At 48.3% G+C, this 18,660-nt stretch overlaps 1 protein-coding gene across 4 annotated transcripts in view; it reads right to left on the minus strand.

Annotated features, from left to right (window-relative positions):
• CECR2 (CECR2 histone acetyl-lysine reader) overlaps positions 1 to 18,660 on the minus strand; it is a 646,890-nt gene that overhangs the window by 358,265 nt on the left and 269,965 nt on the right. For all 4 annotated transcript variants that reach the window (XM_085652176.1, XM_085652174.1, XM_085652177.1 and 1 more), the window contains exon 2: positions 17,807 to 17,901. In XM_085652176.1, coding sequence (XP_085508302.1) covers positions 17,807 to 17,901 — 95 coding nt within the window. The remainder of the gene's footprint in view (positions 1 to 17,806; positions 17,902 to 18,660) is intronic.

Raw genomic sequence — 18,660 nt, forward strand, 5'->3', positions numbered from 1 at the left:
TGGTGTATTCTTTATCAAAACAGTATGTTAATACTGAAGGATAAGTTACTTACCTTTAATTCTAGTTCTCTTCCAGGGGTATACCCAACAAAGTCATAAGCACTGAATAGTCCCGCCCATGTGCGGGGACCCCGGAGCATTTCCAAAAATATATGCATACAAATATATGTATATTAATGCATCTTTAATTATATCTAAGGAGTAGTCCTGTGTAAACATACATACATATATATACACACACACATATACATACCCAAACATACATATACATACCCATATATATATATATATTATATATAGAAACAAAGTCCTGAACTCCCCAGTAAGACAAAGGGAGCTGAAAACAGGTAAGGACCTCTTCACCACGCACAATGCTGACGTCCAAAAGTAAAGACAGCAAACGATTCCAAATTTTTCAATTCTGACGTTTTATTTCATTGTCAGACAAGTGTCCGCCTCAGACGCGTTTCGATCGCCTCCGCGATCTTGATCACCTGACGCGCTGGTGCCGGACCATCCAATTTAAAATAAGATTCACCCAATCACAATGCTCAGTGTTAATAGACATAACTGAAATACTGCAACTTAGAGTGTGTTTACTTAAAGAGATGCCGAAAATCAGTCGGAAACAAAAGTAACCGGGTTAATGGAACAAATTGATACATAAAATGCAACAAAACAATTCATATATATATATATATATATACACACATATATATACATACCCATATATGTATTTATATATACAGCCTAAAAAACAAATTAGGTTCAAATATGCTAATATTGCATTGTATTTTTCATTTAAAATAAAACATATATATTACAACATTTCCATGACAGAGAAACGTACTCTTAACTTGTTTGAACATACTCTTGTTTTTCAAGAGAAAAAGGCAAGGTAATAGCAGGCAGATTAGCACAGAAGGCTGTATATAGTACACTCATCGAAAACTGGCACCGTGCCCTTAAGGCCTCCAGGCTCCCATCATGCCCCACAGGTGACAGTTAGGTCAGGTTGTTTTTAACGGCTTGTTACACTGTGTAGTGATCATAAGGAGACAGAGTGCCGTTATAACATGGTATTCGTCTGGAGAGGAGGGAAGTTTGCTTATGCTTTTGATGAGTATACCCCTGGAAGAGAACTAGGATTACAGGTAAGTAACTTATCCTTCTCTTCCAGGGGATACTCTGGGAAGCACTGAATAGAGTAGCAAGCCCATCCCCAGAATCCTGCGGACGAACACCAGTACAGCAGATATACTCTGAAGAACATTTTAACCAAACAAGTTCTTCAAGGAAGCTTGCCCAATCCGGGCGTCCGCCTGGGTATCAGAATCTAGGCAGTAATGGCGAGCAAAGGTGTGAACTGAATGCCATGTAGCTGTTTTACAGATCTCTTGAATGGGAACATTCCTGAGAAGGGCCGTAGTGGCGGCGTTACCTCCTGTGGAATGAGGCTTCGGCCTGCCAGGGAGCTGTTTGTTAGCCAACTAATAAGATAATGTGATACAAGATACTATCGATCTAACAATGGACTGTTCAGAAGAAGGGAAACCAGTGTGCATTGTACCATAGTTCACAAAAAGACAGTCTGACTTTATGTCCTTCGTTCAATCAATGTAGAATTTTAGAACCCTTTTCGGATGAAGTGAATGCAACGCCCTCTCAGGGGGCGTGGTAGGATTTGGAAAGAATGTGGGTAGAGTGATTGACTAATTGATATGAAAATCCGAGATCACTTTGGGTAGGAAACTCAGGTGTTTTCTCAGAACCACTCGGTTAGCATGAAAAACAAGATAAGGCTCCGTAGAACATAGGGCCTGAACCACACTCACCCTGCGAGCAGAGTTAACACCAGAAAGGCAGTCTCCAAAGATACGTGCTGCAGAGAAGCTTTGTGAATGGGTTCAAAGGGGGGACCCATTGATTTAGGGAGGACTACATTAAGTTCCCAGGGAGGGGAAGGTGATTGAATTGGTGGGTAGACCTTTCATAGCCCTTGCAGGAAGTCTTTAACAACTGGCATTTGAAAGAAAGAAGCCCAATTAGGTGACTTTCTGTAAGCTGTAATTGCCGTCAGGTGTACTTTAATACAAGAAAATTGTAAACCTGCTTTAGCCAAGTATAATAGGTATGATAGAATAACCTGTTATTGGCCAAGAATGGGATTATGTCTGTTGGCTGTACACCACAGATAGAAACGCTTTCATTTAAAAGCGTATGATTTACTGGTAGAAGGCCTTCCAGCTTCCTTCAAAATCTACATACAGTCCTGCGAGTGGCCTAGATGACCATATTGGAAGAACTCAGGAGCCATGTTGTCAATCTCAGTGATGGAAGGTTGGGATGACAGACCTTCCCTCTGAACTTGGTTAGCATATCCGGATGGCATGGTAATCTCCTGTGCGGCATCTTCGAAAGATGTAGAAGGTCCGGATACCACCACTGGCGAAGCCACTCTGCCGCGATCAGGATCATCTCGGCCCTGGATCTGTAGAGTCTGTTGATCACCAGTAGTATGAGAGGGATTGGTAAAAAAAGAGTAGGGTAATTTCTCTGACCAATCGATCAAAAGTGCATTCCCTTTGGAGCCTGGTTGAGGGAACCTGATGCGAAGGCGGAGCATTTTGCGTTTGCCGCATCTGCAAATGAATCGATGTCTGGATAACCCCATCTCCAATAAATGTTGTGTTTTTTGTCGTCTTTTAGCACCCAGTCGTGCTCTTCGACGAAGATGCGACTTAGATCGTCCGCGTGCACGTTGAGGGTACCTGGGAGGCAAATAGCGGATATGGACAGGTTCCTCGCCAGTAGCCACTTCCAAATCGCTTGAGCCGCCAGAGATAGGGGCCTGGATCTGGTCGCTTCCTGTTTGTTCAGGTAGTACATAGTTGTGGTATTTTATTTATTTATTTTTATTTGTAGAGTTTGATATAGTGCGAACTAGTCCCGAGACATCGGGTATCAGAGCGCTTTACATGAGCACCAGTGTAGTTACATGAGGACACACTCATTTTTGTTAGGCACGGGGAGATTAAGTGATTTGCCCTGAATCACAAAATGTTGAGCGTCCGTCGGAATCAACTGAACGTGTCCTTTTGGAGAGAAAGAACGCTTTGACGCGAGATGTACAGCTCTTATAGTCTTACATGTTGATGTGGTATATTTTCTCCTTTTCTGACCACATCCCTATGTGGATTCGGGGGTCTCAAAAGAAGACCACCCAAAGGTGCATGGTCACGCTTTGTCCACGGGTCCAGAATACAAATTGAGACCAACACTGTAGCACGGAGAGAAAATATATTTATTTCGATCTCATGAGACAGAGAGCATCAGCAACAGACACCCATAGATGTCTGAGGAGGCAGTCTCCCGGGATCCTCAATTCAGTATCTTTTATACCCCTCACCCTTGGCAAGCAAAATAGAACAAAGGAACCAAGATTATAAAAACAGTGATAAAATCAGCAGGAGAAACCATAATCATACAAGCAGAGGTTATTCTGATAAAATCAGCAGGTGGCAGGCGTTGAGACCCCGCAGGGTGCAGTGTGCAGGATGGAGGCAGTAAAGCACGTGGGGAACTCACTGCTGAACCAGTCTCGCATGGATTATATCAGCAAACGGTAGCTGTTGGGGCCCATGTAGGGCGCAACGCGCACGGTGAAGACGACAAGCAGGTGAGACACTCCCTGTTCGACTGGTTTGAACGGGAGCCTGACTGGTTGTGGCAGGTCGAGGCACGTAACAGGGCATCCAACAGGTTATGGCAGGTCGTGACACGAACAGGGTGTGTGTGTGTGTGTCCGTGCAGTAATCAAGATGTGGAGGCCCGAGAGTTCGTGGTGCTGACAAAAAAAATGGCAGAGCGAAATGGCAAGGTAACAGACCTACTTTTCCACAGTCCCTCCTTTTGCCATAAGCGAAACCTATTTTAGTCAATTACAATGTCCATCAACAGTTGTGTCTCACGCTCAGTCATTATTTTATGGTTCTCTACATGTGTATTCATGGGGACTGGCTTGATAGCATTTGCACAGAGGCCGCAAAGTGGGGGACCGCATTGAAGGCAAAGACAGCAAAAGATTATCAATGCAAGAGGTATTAGGATGATCATTAGGGCCTTCCATCCCCATGTCAGCAGAAGTAGCCATATCCAGGGACCATGAGCTGGTATCTTGATGGAGATCAGAGGCGATTCGATGAAGTGTGGAAATAGCTGCGCAGACAGATAAGAAATGATACAGGATGTATACGCAGCAGCTGGTGCCGATGATGTGGCAAGCTCCTCCGGGGTCAGCAAGGATGACATTAAGGACCATGCGGTTTTGTAAAATGACGAGGCGTACCGCTTGGAGCTCCGCGGTGTTAGCTAAAATACCAGCTGTGATGTTGACGTGGCCTCCATTACTCTGTTGAGGTGACCAATGGCTCTGCTGTTTGCCATCGGTCCCCAGAAGGGAAGGAAGCCCTTCATGGCATCCAGGAATTTTTGAGGTAGTGTCCATTTGGTCGACCACACCGTTGTTGCGGCGGGCGCGATGATGAAGAGGAGGAGCAATATAGGCAGGAGGAAGGCTATATAACATGTGCCTCCCCAGTTTTTGTGAAGCCAGGTGTATGCCTTAGTCCCACACACGAAATAGGTGTTTGGGGAGGCGACAAGGGGCGGTGGAAATGTCGCGTTCAGAGTCGCTGTTATGGCACAAGAGCTGTCCCCAATGTACTCAGTACCTAAGCCCCTGATACATACAAGGTCAGGAACACAAACGACAGACAGGGGTGATGTTCGCTTGGCGGGGGTCTTCTTTTTGAAGTTAGAAAAGCGAAGGCGGTCAGTGGTGTTGAAGATCAACATTTCCTCTTTTTCGTCTTCCGATATTCCCATGGAACTGTTAGTTGGACAGAAAGTGTTGACGGCGTCGCCTGTCTTGTTTCGCCAGAATTCATCCCAGAATTGCTGAGGAACGGTATCGGCGATGTTGTTAGTCTGCTGGGCATCCATGATGAGCATCAGCCAGGCAATGCAAGAGCCATGTACAGAATAGGAGTAAGGAAGAAATGATATGGTGTGTTCCATAGAATGAGGTAAGACGACCACAGACCCAACAGTTCGTTTTGTTCAAGACCATATAATGTTGATGCAACATCTGAATAAAAGTGTTGTTCCAAAAGTCTTGTCTTCTGTTTTGGAGTTAAGGGGGCAAGGATACATGTGAGTGTTCAGGAGGTGTGGCATCAGTCGGCAGTATGGTGCCTTTCGCCGGCGCTCCTTCCTCTATAATCCAGCAAAGGATGGTGAAAATAATTGGGAAGAAGAGAAATACTGTTAGCACTATTGGCCTTCGATTAGACAGTTTGTCACAAAATGCTTTCTTTTTGTTGAGCGGTGGCATGGTTGTGTTATTAGGCATAGCCGATCTTCTTTCTGGGCTCAACAGCTGTCGGAGAGGAAGGCTGGGCCCTACGAGTCGCCAGTAGCTGGGGGTTGCTTCACTGGCTAGGCTTCTCAATACGCTACTATAAGGAGTATCAATCCACCCTTCCAGACTGTCCTACTGCCCTGCGACTTTTGGTTCAGCCCACCTGTCCAGTCGCTGGAGCTCCAGAGGTCATGGGAGGATGGAGGTTGTTTCTCTGCTTGGCGGGCACTGTGTTGTCTTCGAACAGTTCAAGCTCTGGTTCTTGGAGGCCGTACACAGGGTGGTCGTGCGTCAGTACTTCCTTGTAGTGGGCAAGGTAGGATCGTCTGAGTGATGCTGGGAACCTTCCTGTAGTGTACAGCGTGTATCCAGGACTTCTTGCCTTCCACTAGCAGGACTGTCCGAGTTGTCAGAAGGATTAGCAGAGGACCTTTCCACCGGGGTTCCAACGTTTTCTTGCGAGCAAAGTTCTTTATCATGACATAGTCCCCAGGTTGTATGGTGTACCCCGGCCCTGTGGATCGGTCGGGCAACGCCTCCTGGTCCTGCTGATGAATGGAAGATAAAGTTTGTGGAAGGGCAGACAAATAGTCACTCAGTAATTCACAAGGAGCATCAGACAAGGGAGGTATCTCAGATGTTCATTGGGTGACCAAAAATTACCTCGTATGGGGTCAACGAGGTGCGAGAGTGTGGAACAGACCTTATTGACAGGAGGGCTAGTGGTAATGCGTCGGGCCATCTAAGCCCCGTAGTTTCCACTATTTTGGCTAGTTTTGATTTGATGGCAGCATTGTATCTTTCTACTAAGCCTGCTGACTAGGGGTGGAAGACTGCGTGGAATTTTTGTTTGACCCCTAGTCCAGTGAATATGTGTTTAACTATCTCCCCAATGAAGTGGCTCCCGCTGTCACTCCAGAGGACCCGGCAAAGGCCATAGCGGGGGAAGATTTCTTTCAACAGGATCTTGGCGGTGGTAAGGGCAATGTTGTCTTTGACCGGGTAGGCTTCCACCCATTTGCTGAACGCACAGACAACTACTAGGACATACTTAAGGTTGTTGCACCGCTCCATTTGGATATAATCTATCTGCAAGACCTCGAAAGGTGACGTGGGAGTGGCGAAGCCAGCTCGTGGTACCGGGGTCCCTTTTCTTACATTGTAACGGAGACATACTAAACATTGCTGTACCAGCCTTGTGGCGGTAGACCGGAGTTGATTGTTATCCCACACTTCCTGTAATATTTTAGTCATGGTGGCAGCATTGGTGTGGGCCGGTAAATGAGTCATGTTTAACAATGAGATTTGGCAATTTCCACAGCTTTGTGTCCTTTGACTGCCAACAATTTTCTTCGTCGAGCATGCCCTATTTTTCCCATTGTTGAAGTTCTCCGAGAGTGGCTGTAGACTGGATGTCCCGGATCTGTTGTCCAACGTCATGCCACTTCTCTGCTTGGGATTTTACTTCCTACATAGTGGTATGTGCTCTTTCTTGTGCAGTAGACCGGGCTGCCACGTCAGCAAAGGCATTTTCCTAGTATTATTTCATCTGTAACTTTCTTGTGTGCGTTACATTTAACAATAGCTAGTGTTTGGGGCAGTGTCAGGGATTGGAGCAATGCAGTTACTAAGTCACCATGCTGGATGGGCATACCGTGTGATGTTAGGAACCCTCTCTCTTTCCAGAGGATACCAAAACTGTGGACTACTACGAATGCGAACTGGCTGTCGGTATGAATGGTGACAGCAAGATCCTGGCTAAGGATACAAGCGCAGGTGAGAGCTATGAGCTGCACGACCTGGGCCAATTTCTGAGGTAAAGTGCAGTCTCAACAATGGTGTTGGTGGTAGTGACAACATAGGCAGCAGATGTGGTACCATCTGATAATTTAATACAAGACCTGCCAACCCACAATTGCTCATCCTTTTCCTTGAGAGGGATATCGACGAGATCAGGATAATCCTAGACCAAGACGGCACGGCAGTCCTGATTCTACTGGATCTGTCCGCGGCCTTTGACACGGTCGATCACGCCATCTTGATAAACCATGTCTCCTCCATCGGTATTCAGCATAAGGTAAGAGCCCTGCTAACCTCATTTCTCTCCAACCGCACACAGTAAGTCAAACTCAGCGACTTCTACTCCCCTGTATTCACCCTTCCCTGTGGTGTGCCCCAAGGATCCTCCCTAAGTCCGACCTTCTTTAATATCTATGCGTCGGACTTGGCCAGGGTCATTAAAACACACGGGATGAGACTAACCTCGTACGCCGACGACACCCAACTGGTGCTGGCAGTACACAATGATGGAGGAACAGTTGCTGCTAGCTTCCAGGAGGGAATGCTAGCCATCAGCTACCGGATTGCAATCAACTGCCTAAAATTAAACTCCGATAAAACGGAAGTAATGATTTTTGGCTGCCTATACCCTGGTTGGTCCCCCACTTGGTGGCCGGCCGATCTGGGATCTCCCCCAGGACCTGTCACCAAGGTCAGGAACCTGGGTGTAATGTTCGATGACAAGCTCCTTTTCATCCACCATGCGAAGGCGGTTGTCTCTTCCTCTTTCTACACCCTTCAAATGATAAGGAAACTCCTACCATTCCTCCCCCCAGCACCGACAAGACCCTCATGTGCACACTGGTTATGTCGAAAGTCGACTACTGCAACGGACTCCTCCAAAACGCCCAGGAGAAAGTCCTGAAACTAGCTCAGAATTCAGCTGTCAGAATTCTGTCCGGCACCACCAAGTTCAAATCGAGCTCTCCAGTCATACGTCATCTTCACTGGATGCCAATCAGAAGTAAAACCAAATTTAAAGCACTTTGCATCGCATATAAAGCGATTAACAACTCTGGGCCTGAGTTCCTAAAAAAAATACTCTGCCCATATACCCCCAACAGACCCTTGCGATCCTCCTTAGCTCACCTTCTTACCATTCCTCGCACAAAGAAAACATCTTGGGGAGATAGACGATTCACAGTTGCCACAGCTAGGCTATGGAATACCCTCCCCATTCACATTAAAACCAGTCCCACCCTTCTGACTTTTAGGAAGCTAGTGAAAACTTGGCTCTTCAACCAGTAGTCACCCATCTCAACCTGCCCTTCCTTCACTCCACAGCGCCGAGACACCCTAGGGTATTTGTGCGCTATATAAATTGCATAAATAGTCAAACACCTGGCAGAGTCGAGAGAAGTAGTCAGACGACGTTTCCTCAGACTTTTGTTTGCAAGCGGTAATGACTGTCCAATCAACCTTTCTGGCCGGAATTGCGGCCTTCAGCTTTTACTATACAACCTGGCAGGGCTAAAATAGCCTCCGCGGGTCTTTTACCTGGTTTTCTGTCCTTATCCATGGTTACTAAATCTTCCCACTTATGCCCGAATAGGGTCTGATCGTCTATTTTCCTTAATGGGCCTCCAAATGTCTGGGGGCAGAATTAGCCCAAAAAACTGATCTAAGTCTGTTTGGGTCATGGTGTAGGTTGTAATAACCGTATCCAGGCCTTCGTAGAATCCAGTAGGATTCTTCCGGGGGTCCGGTAAGTCCTTTTTGAATGCTAAGGTGTCAGCTCGAAGCCACGGGGTATACACCCAATTATATAGCGTTCGACTCTTTGCATCTGGACTGTCTACTCCTTCCGCATTACTCTGTTCTTGAGTAAGGACAAAGAATGGGGCAGTTTCCCTTATTGGCACCATATGGGCCTCCCACTGCGCCTTCTACTATTGGTGACTTTTCCTCCCCGTCCTCGCTCCTTCTTAGACCTTCCATCATTTGCAGCGTTAACGCTAATAAATTGTTACGGTTTTCAACACTTTCTCGCCCCTCTATCAACTTACGGTACAACCCTCCAACATTCTCTTCTGGGGTTACTCCGTAGCGTCTCTCATATAGGTAGAACACTTGATAAACAAATCGTTAAAGGAAATAACCCTTCTGAGGTGGTGCAAAGGCTTCGTAAATGGCGTGAATCTGATTGGAGGTAGAAAGATCCTTCAAGTAGGTGTGAACTAGACCATCCAAGGCAGATTTCTGTGTAGATGTAATGCAGGGTGTGTGGGAATCGAGCAGAGGATGCTGACTCGAGATCAGTTTGAGCGGGAGGAGCAGTGGGATCGGGAGGTAGAGGTTGGGTGTTTGAGGGGTACATTCCCGTTGGCGGGCTGAGGGATAGGATGAGGAGGGACATGGTACGGTGGTGGCAATGGGTGGAGGTCCGTTCGCGACAAAGGAGCATAACGTACAGAGTATTGACCGGACATATTTAACCTATGTTCCCCATCTGTACACGTGATGTTTGAAGCAGCTTTTTCCTGTCGTAAGGACGAAGGAGGCACGCCCTGCTGCTGAGCGGCCTAAGGTCTGCACTGGAGGAGGATGGGCACGACAAGAAACCGTGATCCACCATGAGCCGGGCTACTACGAGGCGCTGCACCGCCCCTGGCACACCCTGATGGCTCCCGCGGAGGTGTGGAGTGGAGCGGCGGATCGGCCCTGTGCAGCGGGCTGCGGCGAAGTCCCGGGCGGGTGTGGCCCTGCAGCGCATCCCCTGCACCTTCTGTTTGGGCCCCCGGTCCCCTTTGGAATGAGGCCGGGACGGGCCTGGGAGGGACTTTAAATACTTTGAGCTGCCGCCGACCTGGCCATCATAACGTGTGGGACTGGCAAGGCTGTTGGCCACGAGTGAACAGGCAGGTTGGCCTTCATTGCCCCATCTCGACCTGCTGGAGTGGGTGGGGGCTGCCATGAACAGAACGTGGCTGTGGTGCCCTGCTGGAGCAGAGCCCCCCCCTTTCTTTAACCACCCTGCAGCCGTGTGTTGGACGGACGGATCGACCTGGAACCCCTCTGTCCTTGTAGAGGTGGTGAAGTGGACCGCCCCCTACCTTGCTTTTCTCCCTGGCCCTAGATTCCTGACTGTCTGGAGGGGGCCCATACTGCCTGAGCAGGACTGGACTGCGCGATGTTCCGTGGGCCGGAGTCATGTCTGGGAGTTGTCCAGCGGGAGGGCGAAGGAAGCTCACACCCCTCCGCTTGGGTGCCTGGTCCCGGCCTTACCACTGTGCCCCTTGCGACCCGCACCTGCCTCCCTGACCATGGGCAAGGGCAAAGACCCAAAGCCACTGCGCCAGGGGAAAGTGGACTGCTACACAAAAGTGATTACACCCCCACATTACCCCTCCCCCTCCCCCCCCGCCTCCCCCCCTCCCCCCCCGGAGGACCGACCACCTGTACCGACGGACACTCTCCTGCAGGCAATCCAGTCCTCCAGGACAGCATTGGAGGGGAAGATAGGAGAGGTAGGCACGGAGGTGATGCTCCTGAGGCAGGATCTTCGTAAAGGCATTGAGGGATCAAACATGTCGGCCTTTCTTTACTCCTGGCTCCAGCGCACATTCCCAACGGACAAATTCTCTGCCTGCTTCATCATTGAAAGGGCACACAGGGCACTGTTGGCACAACCTCCCCTGGGAGCGCAACCGCATCCCATCATAGCCCGTGTCCTGAACTTCCTAGATAGGGACATGATCCTTCGAGAGGCAAGGAAGCTTGGAGAGATAAAGCAAGAGAACACCCGCATAATGATCTTCCCGGACTACAGCAGGGAGGTCCAGAAGCAAAGGCACACCTTTGACTCTGTGAAGGCGAAACTCAGGGAGCATCAGAATTAATACATGCTTCTATTTCCCGCAAAGCTGAAGGCCCTATTCATGGAAAAGACATTTCTTCCAAACACCGGAGGAGGCTTAGCATTGGATTGAGGAGAGGCCTGTGATGAGGCGACTAGAGGCCCTGCCACCCCACAGTCAGACATTGCTGAGGAACAAGCCGAAGCCCTCTGGCTCCCCAAAGGTCACTGAGATCCCGGGGAAACAGAAGAGACCGTATCCAGGAGGTAACTCCATATGCAACGCAGGGTAGTGGCAGGGTCCGACAGTAAAGTGAACACTCCTTGGATTCCCGCCTGTCGGCGGCTTCGCACACCCTTCGCCTAACTGACCGCCGAGAACCTGGCACAGAAATGGACACAAGAGACCGCACGTCCGGTGACGAGGGAGAGGATGAGTCCTCTTTACATCTGTTGGTTGCTGAAATAGTGGCAATGGAACAGGGCGCAGTGAGAGACACTCTGGCATCACAGGGGGACCCCCCTGACTCATTCCTGATCGATGCGCCTTAGAGAGACTTGCTGTGGACACAAAACACATACGGCAGAGTCTGTTGATTGGACTTTTGCTCCTGTCACAATCTCTACTAGTCCTGCAGAGCAGCTGAAGAGCTATGTTACATCGCAGGCGACAGACCTGGACTGGCCACAGACTTAGGCACTGGATAGACCTTTCTCCTTTTCCTCCCTGCTTTTCTTCTCCCCTTCCTGTCCTTCCTTTCCTACTCTCTCTGGCATCTTTTGCTCTTCGTCTTCACTTAGTCCTTTTTCATCTTTGGTTTGTCCCTTTATTGGGGTTCTTTGGGGCGCTGCAGGAGTTTGAACTTGTAGCATAAGTTTGGGGTCGGGGTGGGTGACAGACCTCTACCACCCTTATGCACAACCTCGACTGTTTGGCGGAAGGTGTGCCACTGGGGGCGGGGGAAGTGGGGTGGGTGGGGAGGGGGAAGTGGTGTGGGGGGGAGGGGGAAGTGGGGTGGGGGGGGGGGAGGATGAAGTGGGGTTGGGGGGGGATGAGGGCAAGGGGTTTCAACCAGTTGTATTGTTTCTTTGGCTCCCTATGTTTTCGTCACGGTACAGCCGCAGATTGGGTGAAGTGTACGCCCTTCACCAAAATCCCAATACAGGGCTTCATCTCACCGCACATGCATGTCCGCCCCACTACTGTACTCTAAACTACAATGTTGGGTCCGGAAGATAGCCCCTTCACGGTGCTTACTTGGAACGTCAACGGCCTGGGTGACAAAATTAAAAGGGGGTTGGTGTCGTCTTTCTTAAAGCGCATCCACCTGGATGTGGTGCTTCTGCAGGAGACCCATCTTAAAGGCACGAAATGTGGGTTCCTCGCACGGGGGCGTATACTGTCCAGGCACATGAGGGATACACCTCCGACTCTAGAGGAGTCGCTATCCTGATTAAAAGTCACATCCTTTCACGGTAAAGCGTACATGGATAGACCCCCAGGGAACCTATGTGGGAGTGTCGGGGGCATGGGGTAGGAGGAATGTCACCATCTTTTTGGTTTATGCCCCACCAAAATTGCAGACCAGGACTCTCCACGGGGTGACATATATACTACTGGAGACACAGGGATTGATGATGCACATTAATGGGGGGGGGGGGGGGGGAGGGGGGGCGGAGGAGGGAGACTTTAATGATGTAATGCACGGTCCTACAGACCGATCAGGTGAACATGTCCATCCTCCCCGGTTACACAATTGGCCCGCCTTGCCGACACTTTGGGCTTAGTGGATGTATGGAGATACTTACATCCGGGAGATTAAGGGTACTCGTACTATTATGGGGCTCACAAGGTCCACTTACTCGCGGTTGGATTACGTGTTTCTCGCGCAGGGTGCCATCCGGGACATCTATGAGGCAGAGTACATGGCCCGGGGTCTGTCAGACCATTCGCCTTTGTATGTCCGAGTGGGTGAGAGGGATCGTGCAGGACGGGGGGCTGGAGACTGTCGCAATGGGACCTACAAAACAAGGACGTGCTCCAGGGCCTCCGTGCAGACACAAAAGTCTTCTTTGCAGGAAACTTGGGATCAGCGCAGTCTGGAGTGATAATCTGGGAAGCATATAAAACAGTATTGCAAGACAGGGCCCAGAATCGGATGGCCTGGGAAAAGAGGAAGGCTCAGGAAGAACTTGCCACATTAGAGGCCCGGAATCTCACCCTGGAAAGACAGCACCTCACGCAGAGACACCCCGAGGCTCTGAGACAGTTAACAGATGTACAACATAGCTATAGGGCTCTGGCTACGCAAGCGGCTAAGGCCCAGGCGAGCCTGCATAGGTTGTTTGACGTGGGGGACAAGTCAGGCAAGCTCCTAGCGTGGCTTAGCCGTAAAGAGGCATGGAATAGCCCAGGCGCATGATACGCAGATAGTACAGGCGTTCGCGTCATACTATCAACACTTCTACGAGGCCCGGAAACTCAGGGCACTCCCAGACATAACAGACTACCTGGCGGACATTCATACTCCGCTATTAGACGAGGATGATAGAGAGGGGCTCGACTCGGATATAGCGTTAGACGAAATTAAACTGGCTATCACTAGATTACGCCCTGGCCTCCCTGCAGAATTTTATAAGTAGTACGCAGATCTTCTAGGTCCCCACTTGCTGAAGCTCTTCCAAGATGCGTCCCAGGAGGAAATTTTGCCCCTAGACTTGCGCATGGCCACGATTATTCCTATCCATAAACAGGGGAAGCCCCCCACTGACTGCGCTTCATACCGTCCTATATCCCTCCTAAATATGGAGGTGAAAATACTGGCAACCATCCTTGCCTTGAGGCTCCGTCAGGTGATCACTGCTCTGGTGCATCAGGACCAGATGGGTTTTCTACCCGGACGGGCGACCCAACTAAATCTGCGTAGGACCCATAATTGGCTCATGGAGGTCCAGGACCGTGGAGACCTACATTTGCTCCTGTCTTTAGACGCGGAAAAGGCGTTCAACGCGGTACACTGGCTCTTTTTGGGGGCTACCCTAGTTAAATTTGGCATCAGACCCCGGTTTCGGCACTGGGTGGGTCTCCTGTATAGTGACCCCAGGGCAAGGGTTAAGGTGAATGGCCAGCTCTCTGGAGACTTCCCCATTAGACGAGGCACCCAACAGGGCTGCCCTCTTTCCCAATTGCTTTTCGCCCTCACGATTGAGACAGTGGCCTGTAGGATCAGGCAGTGTCCGGAGATTCAGGGGTTCCGAATCACACCAGCAGATACTGGGGAAGAAAAGATCTCGCTCTATGCGGATGACATTTTGCTCTATATCACTCACCCAACTACCACGATTCCCGCCTTATTCGAGGTCATGGCTGTCTACGGGACATACTCAGGTTACACTATAAACTGGCACAAGTCGGTCATTTACAGTTCACGTGCTATGTCATTTACAGTGCACGTGCTATGGAAGTATGGCCCACTCTCCCTGGGGCCCTACAGATAGCCCACACCGAATTATCTACCTGAGGATTTACCTCACCACAGATGCGAGGCTCTCCTTCCAGAGAAACATCCAACGGGTATTAACCAATTTTGTAGAAGACTCACGGTGATGGAAATCCCTACACCTCACAATTTTAGGCAGAGCTGCCATGTTTAAGATGATCACCTTGCCTCGCTTTCTCTACGCCCTACAGAATGAGTATTTCCCCCTCCCACGACAAACCTTTCGAGCGGTCGATGCGAATTGCACTCCCTTCTATGGCTCGGGAAACAACCAAGGATCGCTCTGACAACCCTACACCGTAATCAGTACAATGGAGGGGGGAGGGGGGGGATCTCGCTGATAGACATAGAGGCCTACTATTGGGCCGAACATCTAACTCTAGTGAATGACTGGATAAGTGCCCCGGCAGACCACCCCACCTACAGGCTGGAGAGGGACACTATGGCGAATCGTACTTGTATGTATTCTCTATGGGGGACAGGGGCGACTTCTCCCAGCCACCCAAGTCACGTTGGAAGTATGGGACAGAGCATGGAAGGCATTGGGGTGGGCGTGCAAACCTACTAAACAGACGCCTCTCTGTAATTGTACCTGGTTAAAATAAATCCATAAGCTGAGGGGGTTCACGGGGTGGGACGCCATAGGCATATTGGTCATAGGGGATGTGGTAGCTAAAGGAAAACTTAAACGTTTCCGCATGCTGCAGATAGAGTTCGGGTTGCACACATCCCAGTCTTTTAAGTATCTGCAATTGCGGCATGCTTGGCAGGCGGAGAGCGCACTATCATCCTCGCTGCCAGAATATGCCCCACTAGAGGGATGCCTGCTGCAGGAACAGCTGCCTACTAAGGCAGTATCACTCACATACCGCACCTTGAATAATAATGCACCAGACAGGTTGGGTCGACTGCGTGAGACCTGGGAAATGAACTTAGGAACACTCGAAAACATTGACAGGGAAGCAGCCTTGATGCATCATAGGGAGGTGGCAATCAAATCTCGTCTCCGCCTAATCCAATATAAGATACTACACAGTCTACTATGATAGGGCCAGACTACACCGAATGGGCCGCGCCAGCGACCCTAGTTGACAGAGATGCGACCATGCGCAGGAAGATTTCGATCATACCCTTTGGGACTGCACCGAAATACAGACCTACTGGGGGAAGGTGTTGGGGGAACTGATCAAAGTTTTAGAAACACTACCACTGGACCCCAAATGTTTACTGCTGGGCATACCGGGGGACGTTGATTTGAGACGCCCGCAGCTAATTTTCGCCATGCTAGCCCTGGTGGTGGCGAAACGGTATGTAGCACGAACATGGGGAGCAGCACTGGCGCCCCAGCTCTGAGAGTGGAAGATGGGAATGGACATGTACATGGCAGCAGAAAGTCACCTACAAGGCGAGAGGATGCCAGAAAAAGTTCCGCAGGGTATGGGGCAAATGGAGAACATATTATGGGTTTGATGGAGGGTTGGGTGATGGCTAGCGGATCTTTTGGGAGTTCCTCCTTCACCCCAACTGTGAGTACTGGTTCTCTTGTTGCCTGACAGCCCAGAAGGGGATGACGCATGAGATATTAATACAAAGTTGTGTGCTGGGGTGGGACTTGGAGGTTCGAGTGGCCCTACCGGATACCACTGTGGGATTACTTGTGATACGGACGGTATATGAATGCCACTGTACGACTGTACCGGATTGTTATTTTTTCTTTTGCTTCTTGTTTTTGCACGACAAAAATAAAATGGGTAGTATGTATTTATTTTGCCAAGAGAGGAGTATGTGTAACTAACATGGAGCCCGAAATTAGGGATTTCAGTTTTATCCAATTTTAATTTCAGGGCATTCCTACACATTCATGGGCCACTCAAACAAAATATGAATGAAGGTTGGCTGCATCAGCAGATTCGTTAATCACAGTGACAATTTGTGTGTCATCTTTGTATGACTTTAAGAAAAGGCCACAGTTCTGGATCAGATTGGAGGACAATAAATTGACAGTTTCAGTCCTACTGGTTAAAAAGGAAGTAAGCCACCCCAAGGTTTTCCCCCGAATGTCTACTGCACATAGTTTTTGAAACAGGATAGTATGACAGACTGTGTCAAAGGCTGCGCTGAGATCTAACAGTACAAATGAGGCACTGCAGCCTTCATCTAAAAGGACCCTTCTGTCATCTAGTTCCATCAGAAGAGCTGTTTCAATACTACACACTGATTGAAAGCCACCTTGAATTTTATCTAAAATCTTCGACTTCGATTGTGAGCTGAAAGTTGTAAACTTCCTTTTCCAACACTCCATGCTAGTCAAGAGGATTCTAAAAAGGATACCAAAGTAACCAGATCAGGGAAACTTAATGGGCTCACGCGCCTCAACTGTGTAATTGGAGGTGAAAATGTAATCTATTAAATTACCTTTTTCATGGGTAGAGGTAAGCACTAAATGTCACAAATTCAGAGCTGTTAGAAAATTAATCATGTCTCTGGTATCTCTCCAGCTAGGAGCGTAAATATTGCGTTACAGGCCACAGGTAGAAGTAAAAAAGATCAATTATACTGGGTCACAGTGGAGTGATCCACCAACTTGACTTGGAAGTGTGTGTTATGGACCACTGCCAGCCCACCATCCACGTGGTCCTCTTTGTCCTTCCTAACAACTTGTATCCTGAGGGAATTGACACATTGATGAGTCTCTTAACCAGGGCTCAGTTAGACGAAGAATATAAAGTCTTTCTGTTTCTAAAAGTAAAGCCATTTCATGTGCCTACCGATGAAGGGGCTGGGGGTTACAGTCAGAATAGCAATTTCTCCAGTCACTGAACATAATTAAGATTATAATTTGTACACAGTTAACACATGGACTGTCTGGCACCTCGGCTTAACCCATGTCAAACACTGGACAGTTAATTAACAAAGAACTTGTGAAAATTCTTTTTTTTTAACGTTCTTTTTGCTAGTTTGCTTTTTATTTTATCCCTTACATACTGTACATTGTTTCACTGTATTTTATTCTGCATATATTGTGCAATATTCACTTTGTATTGTATTCGGTTATTCTTTTACCAATTTGTTATCACTAGGTTTAGCTGTGGTTTATTTATGCCTTCTAAATTTGTAATTGTGATGTTCTGGTTAGTCTTTCTAACAAAGAATTTTAAATGTGCACGAACAAATTAACCATAAACTGTCAGGACTGGGTGGTGAATTATCTATCACCCCTAGTCAAGGAACAAGTATCAACACACTTACGTGATATCCCTGCGTTGGTAGCAACCTTGAAGTAAGCAGGCAATCAGTTCACTGATGAACTCCACGTCCCCTCTGCGAAGTGCTTCCTCGAGCTCCTAGAAGCGGAGTGATAAGTAAGAAATCAGACTTGATTTAGGAAAGGCGTTTAGGACTACATTTCTTGTCCTTAAACACAAGGATGCTTTAAGAAAAACACACACTTGCTATACACTTGTAGTTTTAACTCTAAGCAAACTTCTTGCACAGGACAACAAAGCAGCAAGTGTTCGCACGGCAACTTGGTGTTTCAAAGTTTAATTATTTTTTATTCACGTTTCGACTTATATTTACAGCATGTTGGATTAATGGCAAATGAACACACCATAAGTTACAAATTTGAAGACACATTACAAGTACACACATACTTCAAACATCTAGGCTCACGACTTACTAGATGTCTGAAGTGTGTATAATTCTAATAATTCACAGACTTAAGTATTTGGTATTGCATTGACTTGACAGGGATATTACAAAAACAAAACAGCTATTAGAAACCGGCTCAAATCACTGGAGTCAGCTCCAAACCCTCTCAAGGTGACGCTGGACTACTGATTGCTCATAAAAGCAAGCATTGCCAAAGAGAATAAGTCTGGTGTTGGCTGCTAACTTTTAGATTTGCCACGGTTAGTGAATGTTTTTTTCTGAAATTGTATGCATGCACTGATTTCGTGTGAAAGCACACACCGTACTAGAGCAGAACACGGTCACTCAGAGGTAAGCTATTGGCTGAGGTGGGCTTCTTCCGTGTCCGAGATGTGTGCTGTGGTTGGCAGAAGAAAAATGTGAATGACGTACTGAAATAAGAGCAGTGGCTG

The sequence above is a fragment of the Triturus cristatus genome, chromosome 4_1 (genome assembly GCF_964204655.1).
Source record: "Triturus cristatus chromosome 4_1, aTriCri1.1, whole genome shotgun sequence".
Lineage (NCBI taxonomy): Eukaryota > Metazoa > Chordata > Amphibia > Caudata > Salamandridae > Triturus > Triturus cristatus.